Source organism: Egretta garzetta, unplaced genomic scaffold (genome assembly GCF_000687185.1).
Source record: "Egretta garzetta isolate BGI_Z169 unplaced genomic scaffold, ASM68718v1 scaffold847, whole genome shotgun sequence".
Taxonomy (NCBI): Eukaryota; Metazoa; Chordata; class Aves; order Pelecaniformes; family Ardeidae; genus Egretta; species Egretta garzetta.
In genome coordinates, this window is record NW_009260364.1 from 450,815 (window position 1) to 472,446 (window position 21,632).

The window sequence follows — 21,632 nt, forward strand, 5'->3', positions numbered from 1 at the left end:
GCAACCGGCGGGGCCCTCTAGTACGCATTCCTACGAAGCAAAAAGCAGCTCAAGAGAGCAAATCCGCAGTAGTATTTCACACAGAGAAGGGGGTTGACCCCTAGCGACGTTTGACGACAGGCATGACTTGCCGTGAAGGGCGGCGCGGGAGAGGCCTCGTGCTCCCCTCCGGGGCGGTGACGCACGACGCGACCGTGGGTCTCACATAAACCCAAAGCGCGGAGCCAGGGCGCAGCACCCCCAGCAGGGAGGCTCAAATCCAGCAGCAAACCCCAAGGGCCGAGGACAACAGCGCTGCGCGCACCTCCGCGCGCGCCAGGGACGGCCCTTCAGCGCCCGAAATCCGCCCGCTTCAAGCAACGCAGAAGAGCGGCTCATGACCAGATTCCAGTTTGGGGGTTCACAGGGGGTTCCTTAGGCAGGCGAAGAGGTCCCCGAAGCTCGAGAGCCCAGAGGCAGAGTCACGGCACCAGTCGCTAAGCGTTCACGCGCCCTTTATTGCAGGGGGGGGTTTAAATACACGTGGCAAAGGGAAGCGGCACGGACGTACGTCCAAACGGGTACCATCGCTGCGGTAAAACAGCAGTAAAACAAACGTATACAATGGTATTATCACAACTACTGCGGTATTATTTCAACCCAGGAGTTACTTGCTTCAAAAAAATTGGGAATTGTGAGTAAACCCAATAATTTCCTATGGAATTACAGAAACAAAAAAATGGAACTTGCTCCGAGTAAAACATATCAAGATGAACCTGCATTCAATTTGCGTGGCTTTGCAACTAGGGTCAATTTACAATTAGAAAAGAATGGGTTTACCTTAAACCTTTGTTTTAAAAAAAAAAAAAAAAAAAGTAACCAAAAAAACCCGGAGTCTATTAACACAGACATTTCTTCACATAAATGGAACCAGTAAAAGGTTTCTCTTCTGGGTTTTGTTTTTTTTTTAAAAAAAAATGTTTCTCTAATAGTGGCACTACCTGTTATAATACAGTACCTGAGTTGTATTATTTTAAAATGTAGCACGTCGGTAACGTTGTAGAGAGTATTTTTAGGAGACACAACAGGTATGAGGATAGAGAGCACGTCGGTAACGTTGTAGAGAGTATTTTTAGGAGACACAACGGGTATGAGGACAGAGAGCCCCTGCTACACGGTGCTGTGGCAGAGCGGACAGCAGCTGTGATTGCTGGCCTCTTTGGCATTCATGCAGTGCTTACACACGCTGCACATCCAGAAGTGGTACTCCAGGATGGGCTCTCCCGTGGCAACACATACAGGAAGCTTCCCCTCTCCGCTATTAAGGGGGGGGGGAAAAAAAAAAAGAAGTTAAATAAAGCTGAAAGAGTAAAAACATGGTTTTAAAACAGCAACAAAGACTTGTTTTGTAGAAATTTGCAAAACCAGCGTCAATACCTAATTCTGTGCCTCCAGCTAATCACAAAGCTCGTGATACTCATCTGGAAAACACTGCTGCTCGATTCAGAGGCGCGCCACTTTCTGATGAGAAGCTATTAAATCACGCAGCACTTCACTATTAACATAGCCAAGCATGTAAATCTGCACACCACAGAATGCACACCCCCAGAACCGTACGGACAACAAATTGGGACCAGCAGATGCAAAAGGTGAAGTGAAAAGAAGCAGTGAAGGCCATATAAAGGTAAGGTCCAGTTAGACACCGGCACTGCTGTTACGTTCATTCCTCTGAAGAGTCAACGTGAAAGCCACGTGTGAGACTCAGTATATCTGCACGGTGAAATCAAACAAGACAGGTTAAAATGGGATAAAGGGTCTGGAGCACAAGTCTGATGAGCAGTGGCTGAGGGAACTGGGGTTGTTCAGCCTGGAGAAGAGGAGGCTGAGGGGAGACCTGATCGCCCTCTACAACTGCCTGAGAGGAGGCTGTAGCGAGGTGGGGGTCGGCCTCTTCTCCCTGGTAACGGGCGATGGGACGAGGCGGGATGGTCTGAAGTTGCGCCAGGGCAGGTTTAGGTTGGACATTAGGAAAAATTTCTTCACCGAAAGGGTTGTCAGGCTCTGGAATGGGCTGCCCAGGGAGGTGGTCGAGTCCCCATTCCTGGAGACGAGGTGCTTAGGGCCATGGTTTAGTGGTGGGATGGCAAGGTAATGGTTGAACTTGATGATCTTAAAGGTCTTTTCCAACCTAAATGATTCTATGAAAATTCTATTCACTAAGAAGAAAACTGATTCACGATCCATTTCCACACTGGCAGATTCCATGCTGTCCGCCGGAAGTGAGCAGGAAGTGCATGTCAAAGACACCACTGTGGGTACAGCTGCTCCAAGGACTCACCCCTTACGTAGGCCACTCATATTCTAATTCTTTCACTTGGCATATTCACCTTCTCACACCGTGTAGATTTAGGTAATTCACAAAACACTGAAGACTAACTGGTTAATAATGGTTAAACATTCAGCTGTTGGCATTTGCAACACACCACAATGGTGATGCAAACAGTAACATTATTGCTTTAATGGCATGTGACACCTTACCAAAGGTCCTAAAACTCCTGCCCTCTGTCCACATGCATTTCAAATTGAGATGAATTTATATCTTTATGCCCAGTTCCTCGAATACAGTCAGTGTCTATTTTCCCAAGTAAAATAGTGTTGTGTTACCCTTTCTGCAAACTGACTAACACCTGCATCATTCTTGCCCAATATTTGGTTTAAGCAGCAAAGCACCTAATTAACTTGGTCACATAAAGCCTGCTAAAATCCAAAATACAGACAATAGCAGAAAAAAATGGCAGTACTATTACAGTATCATATAACTATAAACCCACCTCTCAAGAACGTCATCCAGATCAGATTTTTTGTTATAGTTCGGACAATGTCTCGTGAATATCTCTAGAGCAAGGTCTTCATACTGTTGCCTCTGCTCTGGCTTAAGACTTTCCAAGGATTCTAGTTTAACAAAGGCTTTTGAACAAATATCAAATGCTCTATTTGCACATGCACAGAGTGCCAAAAGGGAATAGATTTCAACTGCAGGGATAATGTCTTCATAATCCCGCAAATGAAGAGCTAAGAAATGGGGGGAAAAAAAAATCCAAGGAAATTATTAGATGTATTCTGAGAAGTGCAAGCATCTCTACGAATTATTTGCTACCAGTAGACAGTATTAATCTTACGAATTGGACACAATGAACCAAAGTCATTTCACTGACATGACTGTGAAGCATGTGTGGTTCAACACATTTTAAAATAAAAAATAAAGGGATTTGACTGGGAAATTAAAGTGGTCTTTTGAGACTTTTTTTTTTCTTTTTAAACATGTTAGAAGTATTTGAAATGGACCTTCATTACTTGGACAAAGTAGAGGGCACTATTTGCTTCTCTGACTGCCACAGTTTTTTTTATGAAGCTCTGTAGGGAGGTCTGGTGTGAATTCAGGCATGCCTTATAATTTAAAGAAAGAAATAAAACAGTCAACAGAACATCTACAGAGATTGTGCAGTTTAAGCGGGTAACATCTGGTAAGTTAGATGTGCATTGTCTCCAAGAGAATACTTTCCAGGTATCTTGACTGCAACCATATTCAATTCATTATATGGTTTTGTTTTAAACTCCATGGATGTACCAAGAACAGAAAAACATCCCAACTATAAATAAAATTATGAGCCGTGCAGCTCTGTAAAATTAGAACAATTTCTTTACAGGGTTAAAAATGAAGTCCTACCTGTTTTAAGTGCTGCATCTACAGAACCTTTATAGAGCTGTCTTTGTGCAAGTATGAAAAAATGGTAAGCCTCAGCTCCTCGCCAAGCGTTGTCTGCAAAGCGATCAGTAGAAGAAAGAACATCTTCTTCTAGCAAACCAGCCAAAGCTGAAGCAGTCTGAAAACAAAGCAGTGTCACAAGTAATTCTTATACAAAACAGATACAGCAGGAAACAGGGATATATGAAGAGAACTTTTCTGTACTTGGTGATCACACCACTGTGTGTGTTAACTAGGGCAAATACAAATGCATGGACCTAAAGTGAACACTGTTAGGTATTTTATACAATGCATAGGCAGGCCATATGGTGCAGATTTTCAAAGATAAATATCATATACATGTGTACAAATATATTCTGTGCACATCTGCAGACTGGTTCATAGTTTGGATTAATATTGCAGTTCAACACCAGATCTCTTAAAACTTTGAACTATTTCATTTGTGCACATGAAGATGAAAGTGTGAGTAGAAAAAAAAAAATCTTCCATTTGCTTCCCCCATATCTGCTAAATTATAGCCAGCATAGCTTAATCTAATCACAGGTCTCTCTTTGGGATCGATACTTACTCCTAAATGATAGGAAAGTCGGTGTCTCACAGGAAAAAAAAATCTGGAGTTTCTTAGAATGCTTTTCATTATTACAGTGAAAACATTAAGAAAAAACACATAAAACTTAAGAAAAAATATATTAATTAATAAATACTATTTAAATGTTTTAAAAGAATACTTTAAACAATATGTTTTCATGGAAGACTTGCTTTAAGGAAAGCTTTGTTCTTAGCAGGAAAAAGCGTTATTAAAAAAACGTAATACCTACACATGAAGACAGCTTTATTCTGACTAGGTAGCATATATCGGAATTCAGAATCGGGGTGGGGAGGAGGGAGACACACACTCTACCTCTGAACTTTTTCCTTTAACTTTTCCCCGTTGTGCATTTTGCATTTGTTCATGGCACTGTTCTATAAGTAAGGCTGATAATACGTAAAGCTTTTTAACTCGCAAAGGCTTTGTCCTTTTCTTTGCCTCTTCATCTGCAATCTTAAAAAATAAAACAAGGAATTTAATGTAGATTTTAAAAAAAAAATAGAAGAGTTGCTTCATTCTCTTAGACAACTGCATGCTTGTACAAACCTAGGAATTCATGCCAAAAAACAGTTCTGCATTTGAATGTAATCATTTAGACTGCAACTATAAATGAAAATGTCGAAGTGAAGAATGCACGTTATTCTGTATTTATTTAGCTAACAAGTATATAAAGCCAGATTCTCAGGAAGGACAAATCAGTGTAACCATGTATAAGTCTATTGACTTAATATAAAAATAAACTAAAAAATAGCAATTTTTAAACACACCAAGTTTAAAGAAATACATAGTTTTCAATAAGGTCTAGTGGTTTTCCCAGAAAAAAAAGAATGGCTTTTGAAAATAATATATATATATTACTATCAATATTTGCTGTAAAGGTGGTTTTCCCAGAAAAAAAGAATGGCTTTTGAAAATAACATATATATATATATTACTATCAATATTTGCTGTAAAAATTACATATCACTCTTACAGACTTTATAAGCTATGTCTAGAAATCTCTGCAGCCAAACCAAATCTAAGCAACATCTTTATCTCAAAAGCACCCCACAGTAGTTTCAAATCGAAGAAATACCAAAATTTAACTTCTAGTTAATGGCACTGCTGTTTTTGAAAATAAAGGAGATAAAAATGATCCACACAACATGTAAAATAGTGGGGACATTGCACCTAGGCTGGTCTACTAGGCAATGCAGGGCAACAGGACCTTTTCCAAGGTCCAGTTCATCTCATTCTGAAGTGAAAGTCTCAAAATAAATCTGATGGCTGTGTGTCCTGAAGGTTCTCCTCTCCACTAGCTACAGAGGACATCCAGGGTAACTACTTCAGATAGAGACACCTCAGCTTAGGTGTTGGATTCATCTTTGCAGTATCCTGTTATAAAGGCATCTGCTTATTGCCTGGACATTGTTAACACTAAAATAACCCCAAGAAAATAAAAGTAGCATGGAAATAATAAGAGCTTGTCCAAAACCCCAGTTATTTGATATAAAAATAAAACCTGCAATACCTTGAACATGAGCTTAGCAGCTTCAAAGAAATAATTTGCTTTACGATAGAGTTCTATAGCATCAAGGATTTTATTCTTTTCCAGTAAATGACTTGCATATCTGGCTAACAAGGATCCAATCTCTTTCATATTGTGATTTTTAGCCAGCTCCACAGCTTTATTCCACTAGAAATGAAAGCAGACAATTATCAACCTCATTTTTTTCAAATACAGTCTCAGAACAAGCTGGTTATCCATGATTAGTCTGCAACATTTGTGTGCAATACTTCATCACCATTTAGAATCAGGCAGGCTACTACAAAATTAAAGTAAAAAGCAAGAGAATACAAATCCTAACATCATTGCCAATCATGTGATACAGCAGGCCTGTGAAACAAATGCTGCACCTCTGTCCAAAACCACATACAAAGCAGCTGCTTCTGCTTTGGTAAAAGCTTTGCAAAATCACTTCATTGCTCTCATAGCTGGACATGTGGATTCCAGCACTTCTGGTATTACTAAAACCCAGACTCTCAAAAGCATGCCTAAAAGAGCACATGAGCCAATAAGCTTAAGGCACAAACAGTAAGACTTTACTTATCCTTCTATATGCCTCATTTTGTCTATGAATTTTCTTGGTCTTCAACAGTTTGGATACTGTGTTTGCCCCAGATCAGAAGTTTGGCAGGACTGAGAAACTTAGCTAAATCTCCTACCTAACAGCCTTCGGATCCATGAACTAGGAAATTTGTCACATAAAGACAGCACTAGCCAGTCCTGCCGTTCCCATACATCAAGTTCCTCATAACAATCCTCAGCTTCTCTCTTACTTGTGTTGGCACAAACGTTTGCACAGGTCAGTTATACTGAGTTTACAGCTCTAGCTGTAAACATACAGATAATTTTTCAGATCAGTTCTTTGCTGGCTACATCCTAACACAGCAACAAAATACATTTGCATCTGTACAAGGAAGGAGAGGAATGTGGAAAATGAGCCTCCAGGGGCTCTCCAGTTTTCCTCCCATTCCATCAGGAGGCAGCACAGCCTGGCTCTAGAGAGGCCACAAACGTCCGTATGCTGAGCATGTTTACCCCCCCCACACACGCAGAAGTAGCACTGCTGCATATAGCTTTTGTCCCTCCAATGGTCTAATCCTAATTTCAGATAACTGGTTTAAGCACTAAAGTATGAATTTTCTAGAAATCATGACAAACCATCAGACGCTTGTCAAGGATTCGTATTTAACTGGGCATTAGGATAGAAATCTCACTGTTAAATTGCTATCAGTAAAGCAGATTATCTACTGCTGGTTTACCTGGTTGAGATGTACACAGGTATCTACCGCATCCTTTGGTCGATTACATTTCAGAAAGGCTGACACAGCTTGTTCACACATCCCCACTCTTACAAACATGTAAGCTATATCCTGCAAAAAGCAGCAGCACTGTGTTAAATTCACTTCCAGATTTTTAGTACGTTGTGTAGCAACTACAATACCATTATACTCTTGTTTAATTTTGTTCCAAGGAGTTGGGGGAAAGGGGTGGTTTGCTTCATGGATTCTGTGAAGACAACACACACTGTTGTAAATCTTTAGAACAGTGTGCTACTTCCCTTTCAAATCAATTCATACTGAAAGGATCATGTTCTTACTATTTCACAAAACTTTGCTATTAGGAGGAGGTTTAAAAGAAAGTGCTATGTCTTGCTTTGTTCAAACAACTGAAAATGGCATTAAATGTTAGTGTTTTGCATTTTTCAAGCATTTTGGATTAATCAATCATATGGTAGTTTTAAATTAGCTATTACTCAGTAGGTCATTTCAGGCTATACCACCTACTTTCTCTCCTTTCAGCAGAGTATCTTCAATTTTCATTGTACATTAGCATTCCCACCAGAGATACCATGTAAGAAGTTAAACCAGGGATAGCAACCAGTAGGAATTTGGGGAAAAAAGCCCAGTGTAGACTAGACAACAAAATGAAAGCTGAAGTGTCCAGCCACAAGGAGTGATTTCTCCGTGATGCATAGCTATTTTGGAGAGAAATGCCACAATCTGGGGAGGGAAGCAGTGAATCATGACTTAGCCACGTGGCCATAAAGCGTGATGAATAATCAGGTCTTTCTGGGGAACCTGGACAATAAGGGAAAGGAAAAACGATGGAGTACAAAACCAACAGTAATATTGGAGATCGATACCAAAGTAACACCATTATGCTTAAGTGAGTAGGTCATACACTGCATTCCTTTTCTCTTTCTTAACCGTCACATGATGGGAAATTTTAAATAAATAGTTGAGCATAAGACAATAAAAAATAAAGGTGCTTTTTGCTTACAGGGAGCAATTTATTATTCTCTGGAAGCGAGTTAGCTAGATTCTCCAGTCCTTGGTAGTCCTCTAGCATGTAGTAACATTCAGCTAAACGTTCCTGGTTTCGTCCTTGTACATAATACTGTACAGCATTTAGCCTAATAAGGAAAAAAAAAAAAGTGGCTTCTGATATATAAACACGTGAACAAGTAACGTGAAGTTACTTACTATACACGAACAAGTAACATATAACAACTAAAGCTTCTCATTGTGTAATTACAAATGCAAAAGGCTTACATTATTTGTAATTACATTTAAAATTACATTATTTTAAATAGGTAACTTTGCTTAAGAGCTATTTTTCAGCTAGAATTGCACTGTTTTTCTAAAAAGCACTAAACGTTTTAATTTTCAGAGACTGTTATATTGAAGTAGTAGCAAGATTGATTCTCTGACAAGCATAAGGTTAGGGAGTCAAGTAATCTTAAAACTGTTATTGCCACATCTGCACAGATCATGGCTGATAATGGACAACCACTTACAACTAAACTTTCAGAAAAGGGCATTACTGTTGTGCCTCCGTATTTTAAAATGCAAGCATTAAGATCTCCAGGACCATTCTCCAAAGTTACCTAAAGCATCAACTTTCAAGATCTAATCACAAGTTTTCAACTGCTCTGGGACCCAAGCTCTTTGTGATAATATAGATTGGGTAATTGCAATATATATTGTAGCTGTGGAACTCTATGACACAGTGTTCTGGATGCTAGAAGGTTACATGCGCTTAGAAGGCAACAAGAAAAGTTCATGAAAGAAAATTTCTCTGCAAATTATAAACTACAAAGATGTCACTTCTGGCTCAGTAAGTACCTGACTGCAAATTGTGTTATGGAGAAATACCATTACAACACGCACTGTTAAAATCTCCCTTGGGTGCCCAGTTTGGACAATAGCTGGAGACAGATCCAGGTCAGAGAGAACTCTGGACCTTTTCAAATATTTGTGGGTTTAAGCATTCTAGATAGTTTGTGGTTAGTTTTGAAATCCACTGATGTTTAGCAATTCCCTCCTACTTCTTTTTTTTTAACTGATTTTTTTTTTCCTTCAACACTTTCTATATCCAGCCTAATGCAACTGTATAGGTATTTCTCTCCCCCTGCCACCTCCTTTGAACCAAATAGACTTCTGGCAAAACCGAGATTTTTATCACCTTCATTCTTTAAATAGTTGATCAACAGCTCTCTGTTTAAAGGTACAAGCAGTGATGGAACCACAAAGGTCTGAGCATCATTCCAAAATTATCCCATGTATTGCATCCTGACTTCCCTGACGTCTGTCCCTTCTTATAAATTGTCTTCTCATCAGTTTTATCATTTCCTTTGTAATTTTCTTCTCACTAGGTCCTCCACAGAACATACCATTTCTGACGGTCTGCAAAATAATCTCCAATAGCATTGTGTGCTTGTTCAAGAAGGGCGTCATCTGAATCACCTGAGCCAGTCTTCAATAGCTGCAATACTCGAAACCAATCTCCCAGTTTTATTCGTAGTCCAATGGCAAGATCTCTAATATAAAGATAAAATAGCAGGAAAAAGTCAAAGACAATAAAATAGCTAACAAAAATCTTGAGAAAAGCATCCAAAAGTATTTTCATGTTCATAACCTACATTGCAGGTATCACAATGATCCTGGATAGCTTGTTTACAATTTAAACAGTATTCCATAAAAGCAAATACTCAGCGAGCTCACAAGTTGTATCATACATATGCACTTCTCTATTAGCCATACTCTGCTGTGAGGAGTTAAATGAGCAGCTGGTGAGAGCGCTGGGCTGATGTTACTTCAGGTTTCCCCTTACTCTCTATACCATTCTTTATCTTTCACTGCTAACTGCTACAATACATGGCAGCAGCTGCAAAAGGCTAAAAGCAGAAGGGAGATGAGGGGAAAGGCCAAGGAGCAAGGAATATGAATAATGGAGGCTAAAGCTGAGATGTAATAAAATGGATTTCAGAGACTTCTCTTTCAGATTCAAGATGACTTTGGATAAAGGAGAAAGGACTCAGAAGTAGTCTTTCCTTTTTATTATTCATGTATACGTATGACCCGCCGTGTGTCTGTCTGGCATGTTTTTTCCACCATATAGAATAATTTTGTATTACTTTATACAGAAGTAATTCTGCAGGTGCATAGAAAATAAATGGGAGAGATCTATACACTTCTTTTAAAAATGCGCTAAACTTACAAGTGAATTAAGGAAGGCAATAGCAAGTCAGTGCAGTCAGCTAAGTAAGAGCATTTATCTAAAAAATGTAAAATTGTATTTGAAAAATAGATTTATTTCATCCTGATTTATGCTAGGTCCCTATCAAGATTTTTCTAGTGTTAAGGAAACACATAAAGTCAACACAGAAGTCCCATATTCTTATAGCTGGAGAAGATGCTCTACTGTTGAAGAAACCAGTAAAAAAAAGTAAGTCTTTGACTTCTGCAATCCTATAATGGAAAAATTTCTCTTCAGCCATATGGAAAGGAATATGCCATATCTAAAAATCAGTGTTGCAGTGCAACTGAAGCGCTTATGAGGCAGTCTACCTCTCCAAACCAGTATACTTCCATCAGCTAATAAATTATCTGCAAGAAAGTTTTCCATTACCAAGCCCTAATGTGCATCTCTCCCCAGCTTCTGCCTTCCCCCCAACCCTTACTGGGGAAGAGGAAGGTTTCTCATTCTTACAGCATGAAAGAAGTATTTTTTTTTCCTCTATCATTCCCTACTTTTTTTCATGGCTCCATTAATCAAAGCTTAAAAATTTCACATGTGCATTAATGATTCATGCTTCCCCATGTTTGACCACCACCACCTATAGGCTACATCATAAAATTGCTGCTTATTATTTCTCATTATCCTTTTTCAGCAAAACCAGTGCTCTAGCTAATTACTTAGTGTTAATTTATATTTTCCAGTAATATTGTAATTTTGCTTTGTTTGTTTTCATTCCTGAGCGAAAATTCCATTGATGGGTCGACAATTTCATCCAGAGTCCTTTCTGTCTCTCTAGAGATTACAGTTCATTAAAAACTCTGTTGTTTGTATATTTAATTGGAAAGAATGTGTACTTGGCTACTAGCTATGAGCAACAGTACATAAATTAAACATTAGTTAAGATTGTTTGTATTTTTGGAATCCCCGTTGAAATACTGACAAAATACTTGCAAAAAACCATCTATGAAACACAGCTCCACCTAAGAGAAGCTGAGGTTTTGCAAACAGTTTAGAATGCACTGATTTACATATAAAATGACTATGGATACAACAGAATTCTCTCCATCTGATCCTTTTCTGTCTTTCCAGAAACTGGTAAAGAGTCTTCAGTGCTAAAACAGCCATTGCTTATTAAGGCAAGCATTTGTTTTTTCAGACTCTTTCTTTATTTGCTGCCAATACAACTCCATGCAATTACCTTCTGTCCATATCCAGATACATTCTTTCAGCTTCTTCAAATCTGCTAAAATAGGCTGCCACTTCTGCTTGCTTCATTGATTCGCTCTGCAGGTTGCCTAGACGCTTCACAAATTTAATCCCCTGATAATCTTTGCAACGTACAAAAGCTTGTTCAGCAGTCTGCAGATCCAGCTTCTGAAGAGCGGCTTCAGCCAGGAGACGCCTGTATGAAAACCAAACGTAATAGATGGAAAAGCAGCTATATAAAGTTAATTAAACGAGGATCCATTTAACTAGTCATTTTTTAAAGAAAACATTCAAGTGACTGCAATTTTGCATTGCATTGTTTACTAACTGATCTTAATTCAGTTGCATATTTGTCCCCAGTATGTTCTGTGATCTATCCAGTACTTGCTCAGGGAAAGATGTTCAAATAATTGCTAATATTCTTTTGTTCAGGTGTTCAAATGGATACTGGTTGGGAGGGATGGGCAGGGTTTGGGTATTACAGTTGCCCTATGTGAAATGTGTCGCTGGTCTCAGCACAGTTCCATTGAGATATTTCTACCTACGCATGTATCATAACTTTAAGCCTTGGTGGCAGCCTCAGTCTGAAGGCCTCCAACTATATCGGCCATGAAGAATAAGTTATCCTTCTAATCCATCTGGATGTTCCTTGTCCAGTTAGGACAGCAGTGTGGGAGAGCAGGGCAGTTTGGGAAACCTTGTACTGGTACTGACCCATTGGTTAGTTCTGCAAACAGAGAATTTCTACCTTCAAGCCAACCTACGTCCATCAGGTGCTCAACTGAGCTCTAGAATTTTTGGCAAAAATAAGGCTAGGTAAATTTAGACTGGATGATTTGCATTGCGAAACAAAGCCAGTGCAGTAGGGCACTGACAAAACCAATAATGTTATTGCTGATTTCAGTGACCTAAGCCATGCCTAGGCAGTATCAACTTAGTATTTTTGAATCAATTTGGGAAGGTTAGTATCACCTCAACTCAAATGCTTATCACTGACATCAATGAAACCAAGAGAAAAACGGTATGGCAAATTTAATCAGTCTGTGACACACATCGTCCTATTTGTTGTGTTCTAGCAGTAAGGGCACTGTCCTGTTCTAACCTAGAACATATTAGCTTTATATCCAGCACTTCTAATCCACCTCTTCTGTATAAATATGTGACTTACGGCACGTTTTCTTGCATAATGAAAATTAAGTTCATGGCAATTTTGGAGCAAGGTGAAACATTTGACATATATTTTGTGACTTTACAATACAAAACTTTTACTGAGTCACAGACTTTCAAAACTAATAGTCATTTTATATTAAACAAATAGATGGTACTAGCAAAAAGCATGAACAACTTCAAAACTCCAAGAATGTTCAGCTAGTTCAAGAGATCAGTAAAAATGAAGACCTGCGAAACTAACATTTTACCTACATAATCAAACTAATAAAATTACAGAAACTCAACAAGTAGCTATCAAATCCTGGTTTTCAGAATGTACATCCTGGAGACAAAAGTACAACTGGATATGAAAGAATGCTTGTTGGGACAAACTTTTAAAGCAAGTTGTCTTGGCCAGTCTTTCAGCAATTCTAAACTCCTCTCTGAAATGTCAGAATTAACAGAGAATTCTCAACCCCCCCTTGTTGCAAGTCAAACATCCAATACTGCAAGGAATCAGCTTCAAAACAGAGCCAAAATTACAGAAGAAAGGTACAGATAAGCAATCTCCAGAGAGTTGAAGAGAATTTGCATAATTCAACAAGTAACTTTCAATGAAATTTCTGTTTCTGCTACTGACTCTTCATTAAATTATCTACTGAGGTGTTTACTCTTCCAGCCCTGACAACATAGGATATTAAATAGATTTCCAGAACTCCTGTTTTCACAGGTTTACTCTTACATGCTTGGTGTGTAGGCTTTTCAAGTTTAGTTTAATAGCTGAGTCCATGTTTAGTTTAAACATGCCAACATCTCCTTTTCTCGGATTACTTCTGAGAGGCTGCATCGTAACATGATTAATGTACCCAGCCCTTCTCATTTCTGTCCTTCATGGCCTGTCCAAAATGCTACAAGGTTAGTCAGCTGCTCTTATCTTTTTATCAGTCTAATCTGTTCCCTTTACTGGGCTTTAAGCTCTTTGTCATCAAGGTTCAATATAAAACACAAAAATAAATAAATACTCTCAACTTATGACCAATTTGAATTTTAATTTAACCAACTTAAAGTTAGCTTTCTGCCAGCTTTTTCATATTCTTTAGATTCACCCCAAAAGCAAGGAACACTGCATTTTTGGGCTCAGACAGCATAGAGCAAAAAGGTGTCCTGAGCCTATACCCTCTACTGTGACACACACAGCATGCCTGCTGTTCTAGGTACTACAACATCCATAAAATCACAGAGTTCCAGTTTAACAACAGCCCACTTTTTTGGGTTCAAGAACTAGGAGCCTGGGGAAGCACTGGCCCCAAGTTCTTTTTCAAGATGGCTGCTGAGGAGTCTTGAACACTTGCTCAACATCTCCTGAAACACAAATTCTCAAATGCTCAGGAACAAAAACCTCACTTCCTTGCATTCTGGGAAATCATAATGCCACACAGTTGGAAACTGCCCAAACATGCCAATTGCAAAAGAGATGGGGAGCCAGGCTAGCAGGGGACTGCAAGGCTGTCTTCGGGCCTTCCCTTGACACTGTAATACTCCTTTGGAGGCGATTCAGCCCAATGAAGAGACATTCTCAATTCGAACAGCAGCCCTTCAAATTGCAGCTGAGCACTGTTACTTTTTTTTTTTCCCCTCCCTTTTTCTCGAATGATTCTGTTCAAAGTGTATACTGCTTTGACTGGTTTTGATTTGAGGTTTTGTACTTTAATACTAGATCTGTCTGAACAAGAAAAGAATACAAGAGAACACAAATTTAAACAAAGTTGTCTTATAAGAGATTTTACCAAAGTCTGGGATGTGGATTGTCTTCTATGAATTGGGAAGATTCCTCAATGCCAACTTCTTCAATCAATGCTCGACTGTCTCGTAATGATCGAATTTCAAAATTGATGATGTAATCTTTGTTAGGATGTTCAGGATTCTAACATAATGGATAAAGAAACATTATTTTGTTCCATATCGTCTTTATTTTCACCCAATATAGATATCACTGTTCAAATCATTAAGACAGACATCAACTTTTCCCACAAAATAAAATTAATTATGCTTACCTTTAATATTTCATCCAGAAGAACAGATTTGATTTCTAAATCTTCAAAGTTGCAAATATATCCAGAAGTTTGTATAGGTTCCTTAAAGTGAAGTAAGTTACAAAGGAATGAGCTTGTATTCTGTCTGATTAAATCCTAACCAAATCTGTCACATATATATAAAGAGATTTTCTTCTTCTCCAAACTAGGATTTAATTGCATTTCCCACAGGAAACAAATGCTAAGATTGTTAACATTATTGACAATTCCAAATACAGAGAGACAATTAAAAATCATTATGTTTTCTGTATCTAAATTATGAGAAAGAGATAAAGAAACATCTGCCAATATTTAGATTCAACTGAACTGTGTTTTACAAATACCTTTACTAAAATTGTGTTTATATTTTCCAAAGAAATAATGTTCCTGAAAATACCTCATGCATTTAAGAAAAATATGACAGCATTTTTATCTTTCCAGGACTGATAGCTCATTTTACCTACTTGTTCCTAAACAACACTCCACATTAGAGTTGACAAGATTTTGAGATTTCCAGAAGTAAGTTTATTTATCTAAACACTTGCCTAATTGAACAGTAAGCACAAGACTAATACTGTCCAACACAGAGCCATTACCTTATGAGCAAAATTGTAAAATGAGTAGTTTACGTATGTTAGTACTTACCTCTGGATCCAAGTTTCTGAAAACATACATTCTTGTTTTCTCCATCATTGCAAACAAATCTGGGTTATCTTTGGCCCACTTCATATCCCAGACATCTTTGCGTTCCAGTTTCAGCTGCTCACCTATCACTTGCTGTCCTGTACTGTCTGCTACCCGTGTATCCAAGTCAAAGAAAGTCAAAACACCTGAAAGGTCTATGATAGCAACACGACTACAGAAAAACAAAGGAAGAAAAAATAAGACAGCTAAATTTAATAATACTATTAATTTAACTAATAACACTAAGGTTGTAAATCTGAAATAGTTCCCTAAACTGGCACACTCAGGCCAAATGTACTCTCTAATCTAATACCAATATAATTCCATAGATTCAGAGAGATGTATGTGATTTTCATTTATCTGCACACCAGAGACCAGAGTCTTGGAAAGAGTTTTTCATCTGCTCATACAGGGTCTGGCCCTGCAAAGGTTCTGAAATATGCCCATTTTTCATCCACCTTTTTGAAGATACTTAGTATTTCTGATATGAAGTTAAGTAAAACGCAGGTTCTGCCCCTCGCCAAAGTTTTCTTGACAGTATTGGCACTGCTGAAGCTTAGGAAAGCCACTCTTGCTAGAAGTATTGCCACCAGCTACAGCTTGTAACAATGGAAAATTAACATGGGATGAACAAAGTTTCCAGGCATTAGAAGGACACAGAAATAGAAAGAAGCTTTAGCGATACAAAATTCCAGGTTATGACATAATTCCGTCAATTCATGTCATGATGACAGGAAGCTTATGTTTAGTTCATCTAATAAAACAAAGGTATTTTCATGTATATGTTTCCTTAAACTTCCCACGCGTACCCTAAAGAGCTTAAAACATAAGAGCTTTACTAACGCAATCTCTCAGAGCAATCTGATGATTGGCCAGGTGTAATTAATCAGTGATAAATAAAAGGCTAAGCAACATTAATACCAACTAAAATTAATAAATAGTTTAAATGAACATAAAATAAATATTACAGAATCATTGAATTAATAGAATTAATATTTTCACAAATTGTAGTGGTTTATTTTAAAAGCAGATACCTGCATTAGAAGCAGATCTGTAACTTACCTGGAGTTGCAATTCAGAGACAGCTGATATGCACGACAGTTCAGGGTATACTTCTGTACTATACCAACGCTAGGAAGACTGTATCTCTGAATAGTGCCAGATTCTCTTCCCTAGAGAAAAGCAATGCTTACTTATTGAGAGAATTTTTTCCATCAATAAACTCTTTAAAAAGGTTTTCTTTATATGCTGTCCTACACAAGAGAGTTTTTGGATAAGTGACAGAGTAGAAGTGGAGAAAGGGAATGTCATCACCCTAAAAGTTCCAAATTCTGCTACTGAAACAAGATACTTTCTTATGCTATGATTTACAGAACTGCTTAAACCAGGGATGTTAAAACAAAAAGCTGTAGTCCACATATAGCCCACAGAACAATGTCAGGAGCCCAACAATTCCCTATGAACCTTCAGACATGGTCTACACAACAAAAAAGGAGAACAGAAAAGATCCCTGTCCCACGCTGGTAAATCCACTCAAACAGTGCCATATGACAGTACCAGCTCGGGTCTGAAAGCCATACAGCTGTGCTCATGTAGTGCTGTCTGCACGCTAACAAGTCTCATCAACTACTTCAAGACCTGACCTAGCTTTAAAAGTAAATGCTGTAAAATATACTGGTTATTCAAAAGCTTGAGTAACAGCTAGCAAATCGAAGTGCCAATGTGGTTTATCTTTATTTTGCTGAATGACACACCCATGCCCTGTGTCAAGACACTGTCAGGCCAACAGTCTAAGATGAGTTTGACATCTCTGGACTGAAATGATCACTGCCACTATTTTTTCATGGTGTTTCTCTAGACTGAACAACATACCCAGCTTATTTTACCTGCTGTTTAACCCTTATGCTGGAAATTAATTGATATTAAACTTTAAGGTAACTTTATTCCTTTTTTTTTTTTTCTCCCTAAGATCCTCAGCATAAATCACCTTTCATCTTTGACTTTTTCACATCTGCATGCCCTATAAACTGAAAAGCAGATTTGGTGGTCAGAAGCGTTAGAAATTCTAACCACTGTAATACGCATTCAGCTTCAGCGTATTTATCCACATCTAGTCTCAAAGGCATTTCCCCTCATTCCCTTCCTTTTGGCCAAAGTCACTGATTCATTATCCTCTTAATTTCATTTTCTCACTCTTCAAGCACAAAGAGAATCTTATAGTCACCTATTAACCATCGCACTTTTTTCGTTCATGCGTTTGATTTTGTAAAATCCAGTCAAATTATATAACCCCCCCCCAAAAATTCACTGGAGTAGGAACATGGGAAAACAGCAAGATCTTTCTTGGGAAGGCGGATGAAATGAAGTAATAGTGTTCTTTTTCTATCTTTGTTCTGCTCGGTTAGTTTGTTTTAAAGCCCACCCATATGTCTGTTCATCTACTGAGATCACTCTTTTCAGATCAGAAAAAAAGTGCACCAGCTATTTGGCATGATACGATACCTCATACATCATACATAAGTATAATCCATAAATGTATTAATGTGTATACAGCATACTACATATATGTAATATTATCTGTCATCATACACTATACCATTAATATGGAAATAGACAAACTTTGTAAATCTTGTGCATCTACATACAGCCTAGAAGAGACTTCCCAGAACTCAGATTACAGAATTAAGTCCTGACCTGGACTTTTATCAACTCAGGTAACTAGTCTGTACTTAAGTTGTAAGCATTTAGTGAATTAACCTTCCTAAAGAAAGAGTCCAGGTTAATGGAAGAACCTGTTAGTTATCTTTGAGGACATCTAGAAAGTGATTTCATCTATATAAGTTCTAAATTCAGACATGCTTTGAAATTATGACTGCTTACGAACACGTTGCAGAAAGTAATAGTGTTCTTTTTCTATCTTTGTTCTGCTCAGTTAGTTTGTTTTAAAGCCCACCCATATGTCTGTTCATCTACTGAGATCGCTCTTTTCAGATCAGAAAAAAAGTGCACCAGCTATTTGGCATGATACGATACCTCATACATCATACATAAGTATAATCCATAAATGTATTAATGTGTATACAGCATACTACATATATGTAATATTATCTGTCATCATACACTATACCATTAATATGGAAATAGACAAACTTTGTTTTGTGCATCTACATACAGCCTAGAAGAGACTTCCCAGAACTCAGATTACAGAATTAAGTCCTGACCTGGACTTTTATCAACTCAGGTAACTAGTCTGTACTTAAGTTGTAAGCATTTAGTGAATTAACCTTCCTAAAGAAAGAGTCCAGGTTAATGGAAGAACCTGTTAGTTATCTTTGAGGACATCTAGAAAGTGATTTCATCTATATAAGTTCTAAATTCAGACATGCTTTGAAATTATGACTGCTTACGAACACGTTGCAGAAGAATCTTCTGCCTACAAGCACAAGAGGCAATTAGGAGTTGTTTTAATCACGTAACTTACCACAAGTAGTATCTTATCAGATGCTGTTATTGCACAAATTGGATCTCTTGTTCCCTGAAAGCATACAAGTGATATCAACATCAGTTTTACTGCAACAGTAAGAATGCACCGCTAAAGAAAGAAGTTCTATTTAAATATACAAGAATATTGCTAAGTATCCACATGAAAAGGGGCTGCCAAACCTTGTCAGTACACAGTAAATGGATGGTTTGTGATATCAGCAGCCCTTGTATATTTCCAGTAATACATAATGACACAGTAACAACGCACTAACCAGAAGGAAGAAAAATAACACTTATTTACAAAAGGTAGAAATAAAAGAAAGTTTAAGTATGACCACTTCTACTAATGAAAATCTATGAAAATAAATAAAGCAATGCTCATTAATCTTCTTTCAAGCTACCAGTGACACCACAATAAACTAGTTAAAAACATCACTCACTTCAATAGCTCTGCTGTAATCCAGGTGTCCATCTACAGATCCTGAAGGAATGTCATCGATATGATAAATCCTGTAGAAAAGGAAAGTTAGAAGAAAAAGTGAGTCCAAAGAAAGGATCATTTTTGATAGCATGTAGGTATCTTCAGTCCTTGGAGAAGAAACCACTGCAATTGGAAAAGAGAATAAAAGCTATGCCTGTTACGTTCCAGTAGTCTCCCCTTGGACAACCCTGCTCTGTAGGGATCTAAAGATATGGTACTTGCTTTCATTTTCACAGCCCCAATGGTCTATTCCCATATGATCCATAAACTTTCATTCTGCAACAAGAAGTTCCTGCAAACCATCAATCACCCCAGTTGTTTCTTTTCAAACATGCACTTTCATATTTCCTCAGGCTCTTCTCCATACTTATAAAGAGCTTCACCTTCATATCCACAAAACTTATGTATTGCTGTATTCAATACTTCATCACAACTGCTCTTTTGCCTTAAAAAGTAGCATTAGGAAAGATTTTAGAAGGCCAACATCATAGTTTATGCTGAATTACAACTATTTACTTTTTCAGTACTTCTGTCAAATTTACCATCTTGTCCAAGGCTAGGACATTCAGGTACTAGAACAACGTCAGTTATTACACCATGTACAAATAATTACTCATTATTACAGATATGTGGTGACAGGAGATGGTAGATTTATAGAAAGATGCTATAGCATCTCTATGGAAGAAAACATAACCAAAAAAAAAAAAATTATAACGAAGTTGCAAGCTTGTGGAGGTGACAGCAAAATTAATGCCACTAATAAGCACCTGGGAAGGAAATATTTTGGAGGCAAGATGACTTTGGCTTGTTTAGTTTGAGAGGATAAAAGTCCATACAGGATTAGACATCAAAGGTACAATCAGACACAAATGTATTTAGAGAACTAGCTTGATAGGCTATGTCCTTACAGCCTTTGACACACAAGAAGCAGTTAAAGTTATCAGAAGGAATACAGCTGCCTAGAAACTAAGAGTATGGAGGAGAAAGGGGAGGGGAGAAAAAAAGCATCAAGACACACAGCTCTGCACACAGCAAACAAATGGAGTCACTGAACAGGAATTAATCCAAAAAGGTCTAAGAGATTTGGATAACAAACACACATATGTTAGAAAAACCCATTCTTTCGTATTTAATCTTACATGTCTGCAAGTCAACAAATGTGAGTAGAAAAATGAGAAGATGGGAGTTCATATTTTAGGCATGGGAGAATCCACCTTTAATCAACAATACCAATGCAAAGGAGGAAAAATGACAAAGCCTGAAGACAAACCTTTCCCTGCCTTCTTTTCTGGTCCGTGCTACCTGATTAATTTCCATTGCTGTGAGCTTCTTGGCCACACGATACTGCCAGATGTAAAACGCTTCTTTTGAAGCTGCTATCACATGCGTTTTGGTCATTGTGACAAACAACGGCCCTGTTATGAAACCCAAATGGTTGTAAAATTAGAGCGGCAAGTATTGGACTAGATGCTAATTTGTAAGCTTTTTCCCAGACGGAAGAAATGATATATCCATAGGTTAAAGGCAAAAACCAAAACAACAACAAAAAAAAAAACAACCCACAAAACAAAACCCACACCACACACAATCTAGAAGCAGTTTTCATTCATTATGAAGAAATTTCACTGGGGCCTTGTGGCCCTGTTCAAAAGAACAGTTAAATTCTTTACAAGTTCGATTTTAAAATTAACACTTTTCTCCCTATTATTTCAGCAAATTTCCATGCACTAATGCAGAAGACATCAAATACATATAGACAAATTTTCAGGTTAATGACAAGTTTAGGAATCTCTCAAATCTCTAACGAGATCTATAAAATACCTCCATATCCAACATATTTGTAATTATTCAAATATAAATAAAAGGAAGAAAACTCAAAAGTTGACAATCTAGAAGAGGTTCTTTGATTAGTGACACTTAAAAACAGTTAACAAATTTTGAGTTAGACAAGACCTAGAAATGCTGTTTGTATCGTAGTTAATAGCCGGGCCAAATAACAATTCTTTATCTGCACGGTAGCAAATGAAATATTTTGCAAAGTATGCACTTAGTCCTACTTTATTGCATCCAAAGATCACAGCGTAGGAAGGCAAGGCATTTTCTTTACTTTAGCCCTAAGCCCATTTAGAATATGTGGATAAATTAAATATATATTT

General features: G+C 37.8%; 1 protein-coding gene across 1 annotated transcript in view; it reads right to left on the minus strand.

Moving 5' to 3' along the window:
- Positions 1 to 951: 951 nt before the first annotated feature.
- Positions 952 to 21,632, minus strand: part of WDR35 (WD repeat domain 35) — a 47,741-nt gene continuing 27,060 nt past the window's right edge. Inside the window, 16 exon segments of the mRNA XM_035898494.1 lie at positions 952 to 1,297; positions 2,811 to 3,051; positions 3,707 to 3,863; positions 4,647 to 4,787; positions 5,845 to 6,009; positions 7,140 to 7,250; positions 8,161 to 8,293; positions 9,554 to 9,700; positions 11,600 to 11,803; positions 14,544 to 14,680; positions 14,811 to 14,891; positions 15,474 to 15,684; positions 16,575 to 16,684; positions 18,994 to 19,047; positions 19,436 to 19,505; positions 20,747 to 20,891. Of these exon segments, the coding sequence (XP_035754387.1) occupies positions 1,150 to 1,297; positions 2,811 to 3,051; positions 3,707 to 3,863; positions 4,647 to 4,787; positions 5,845 to 6,009; positions 7,140 to 7,250; positions 8,161 to 8,293; positions 9,554 to 9,700; positions 11,600 to 11,803; positions 14,544 to 14,680; positions 14,811 to 14,891; positions 15,474 to 15,684; positions 16,575 to 16,684; positions 18,994 to 19,047; positions 19,436 to 19,505; positions 20,747 to 20,891 (2,255 nt within the window). The 3' untranslated portion in view covers positions 952 to 1,149.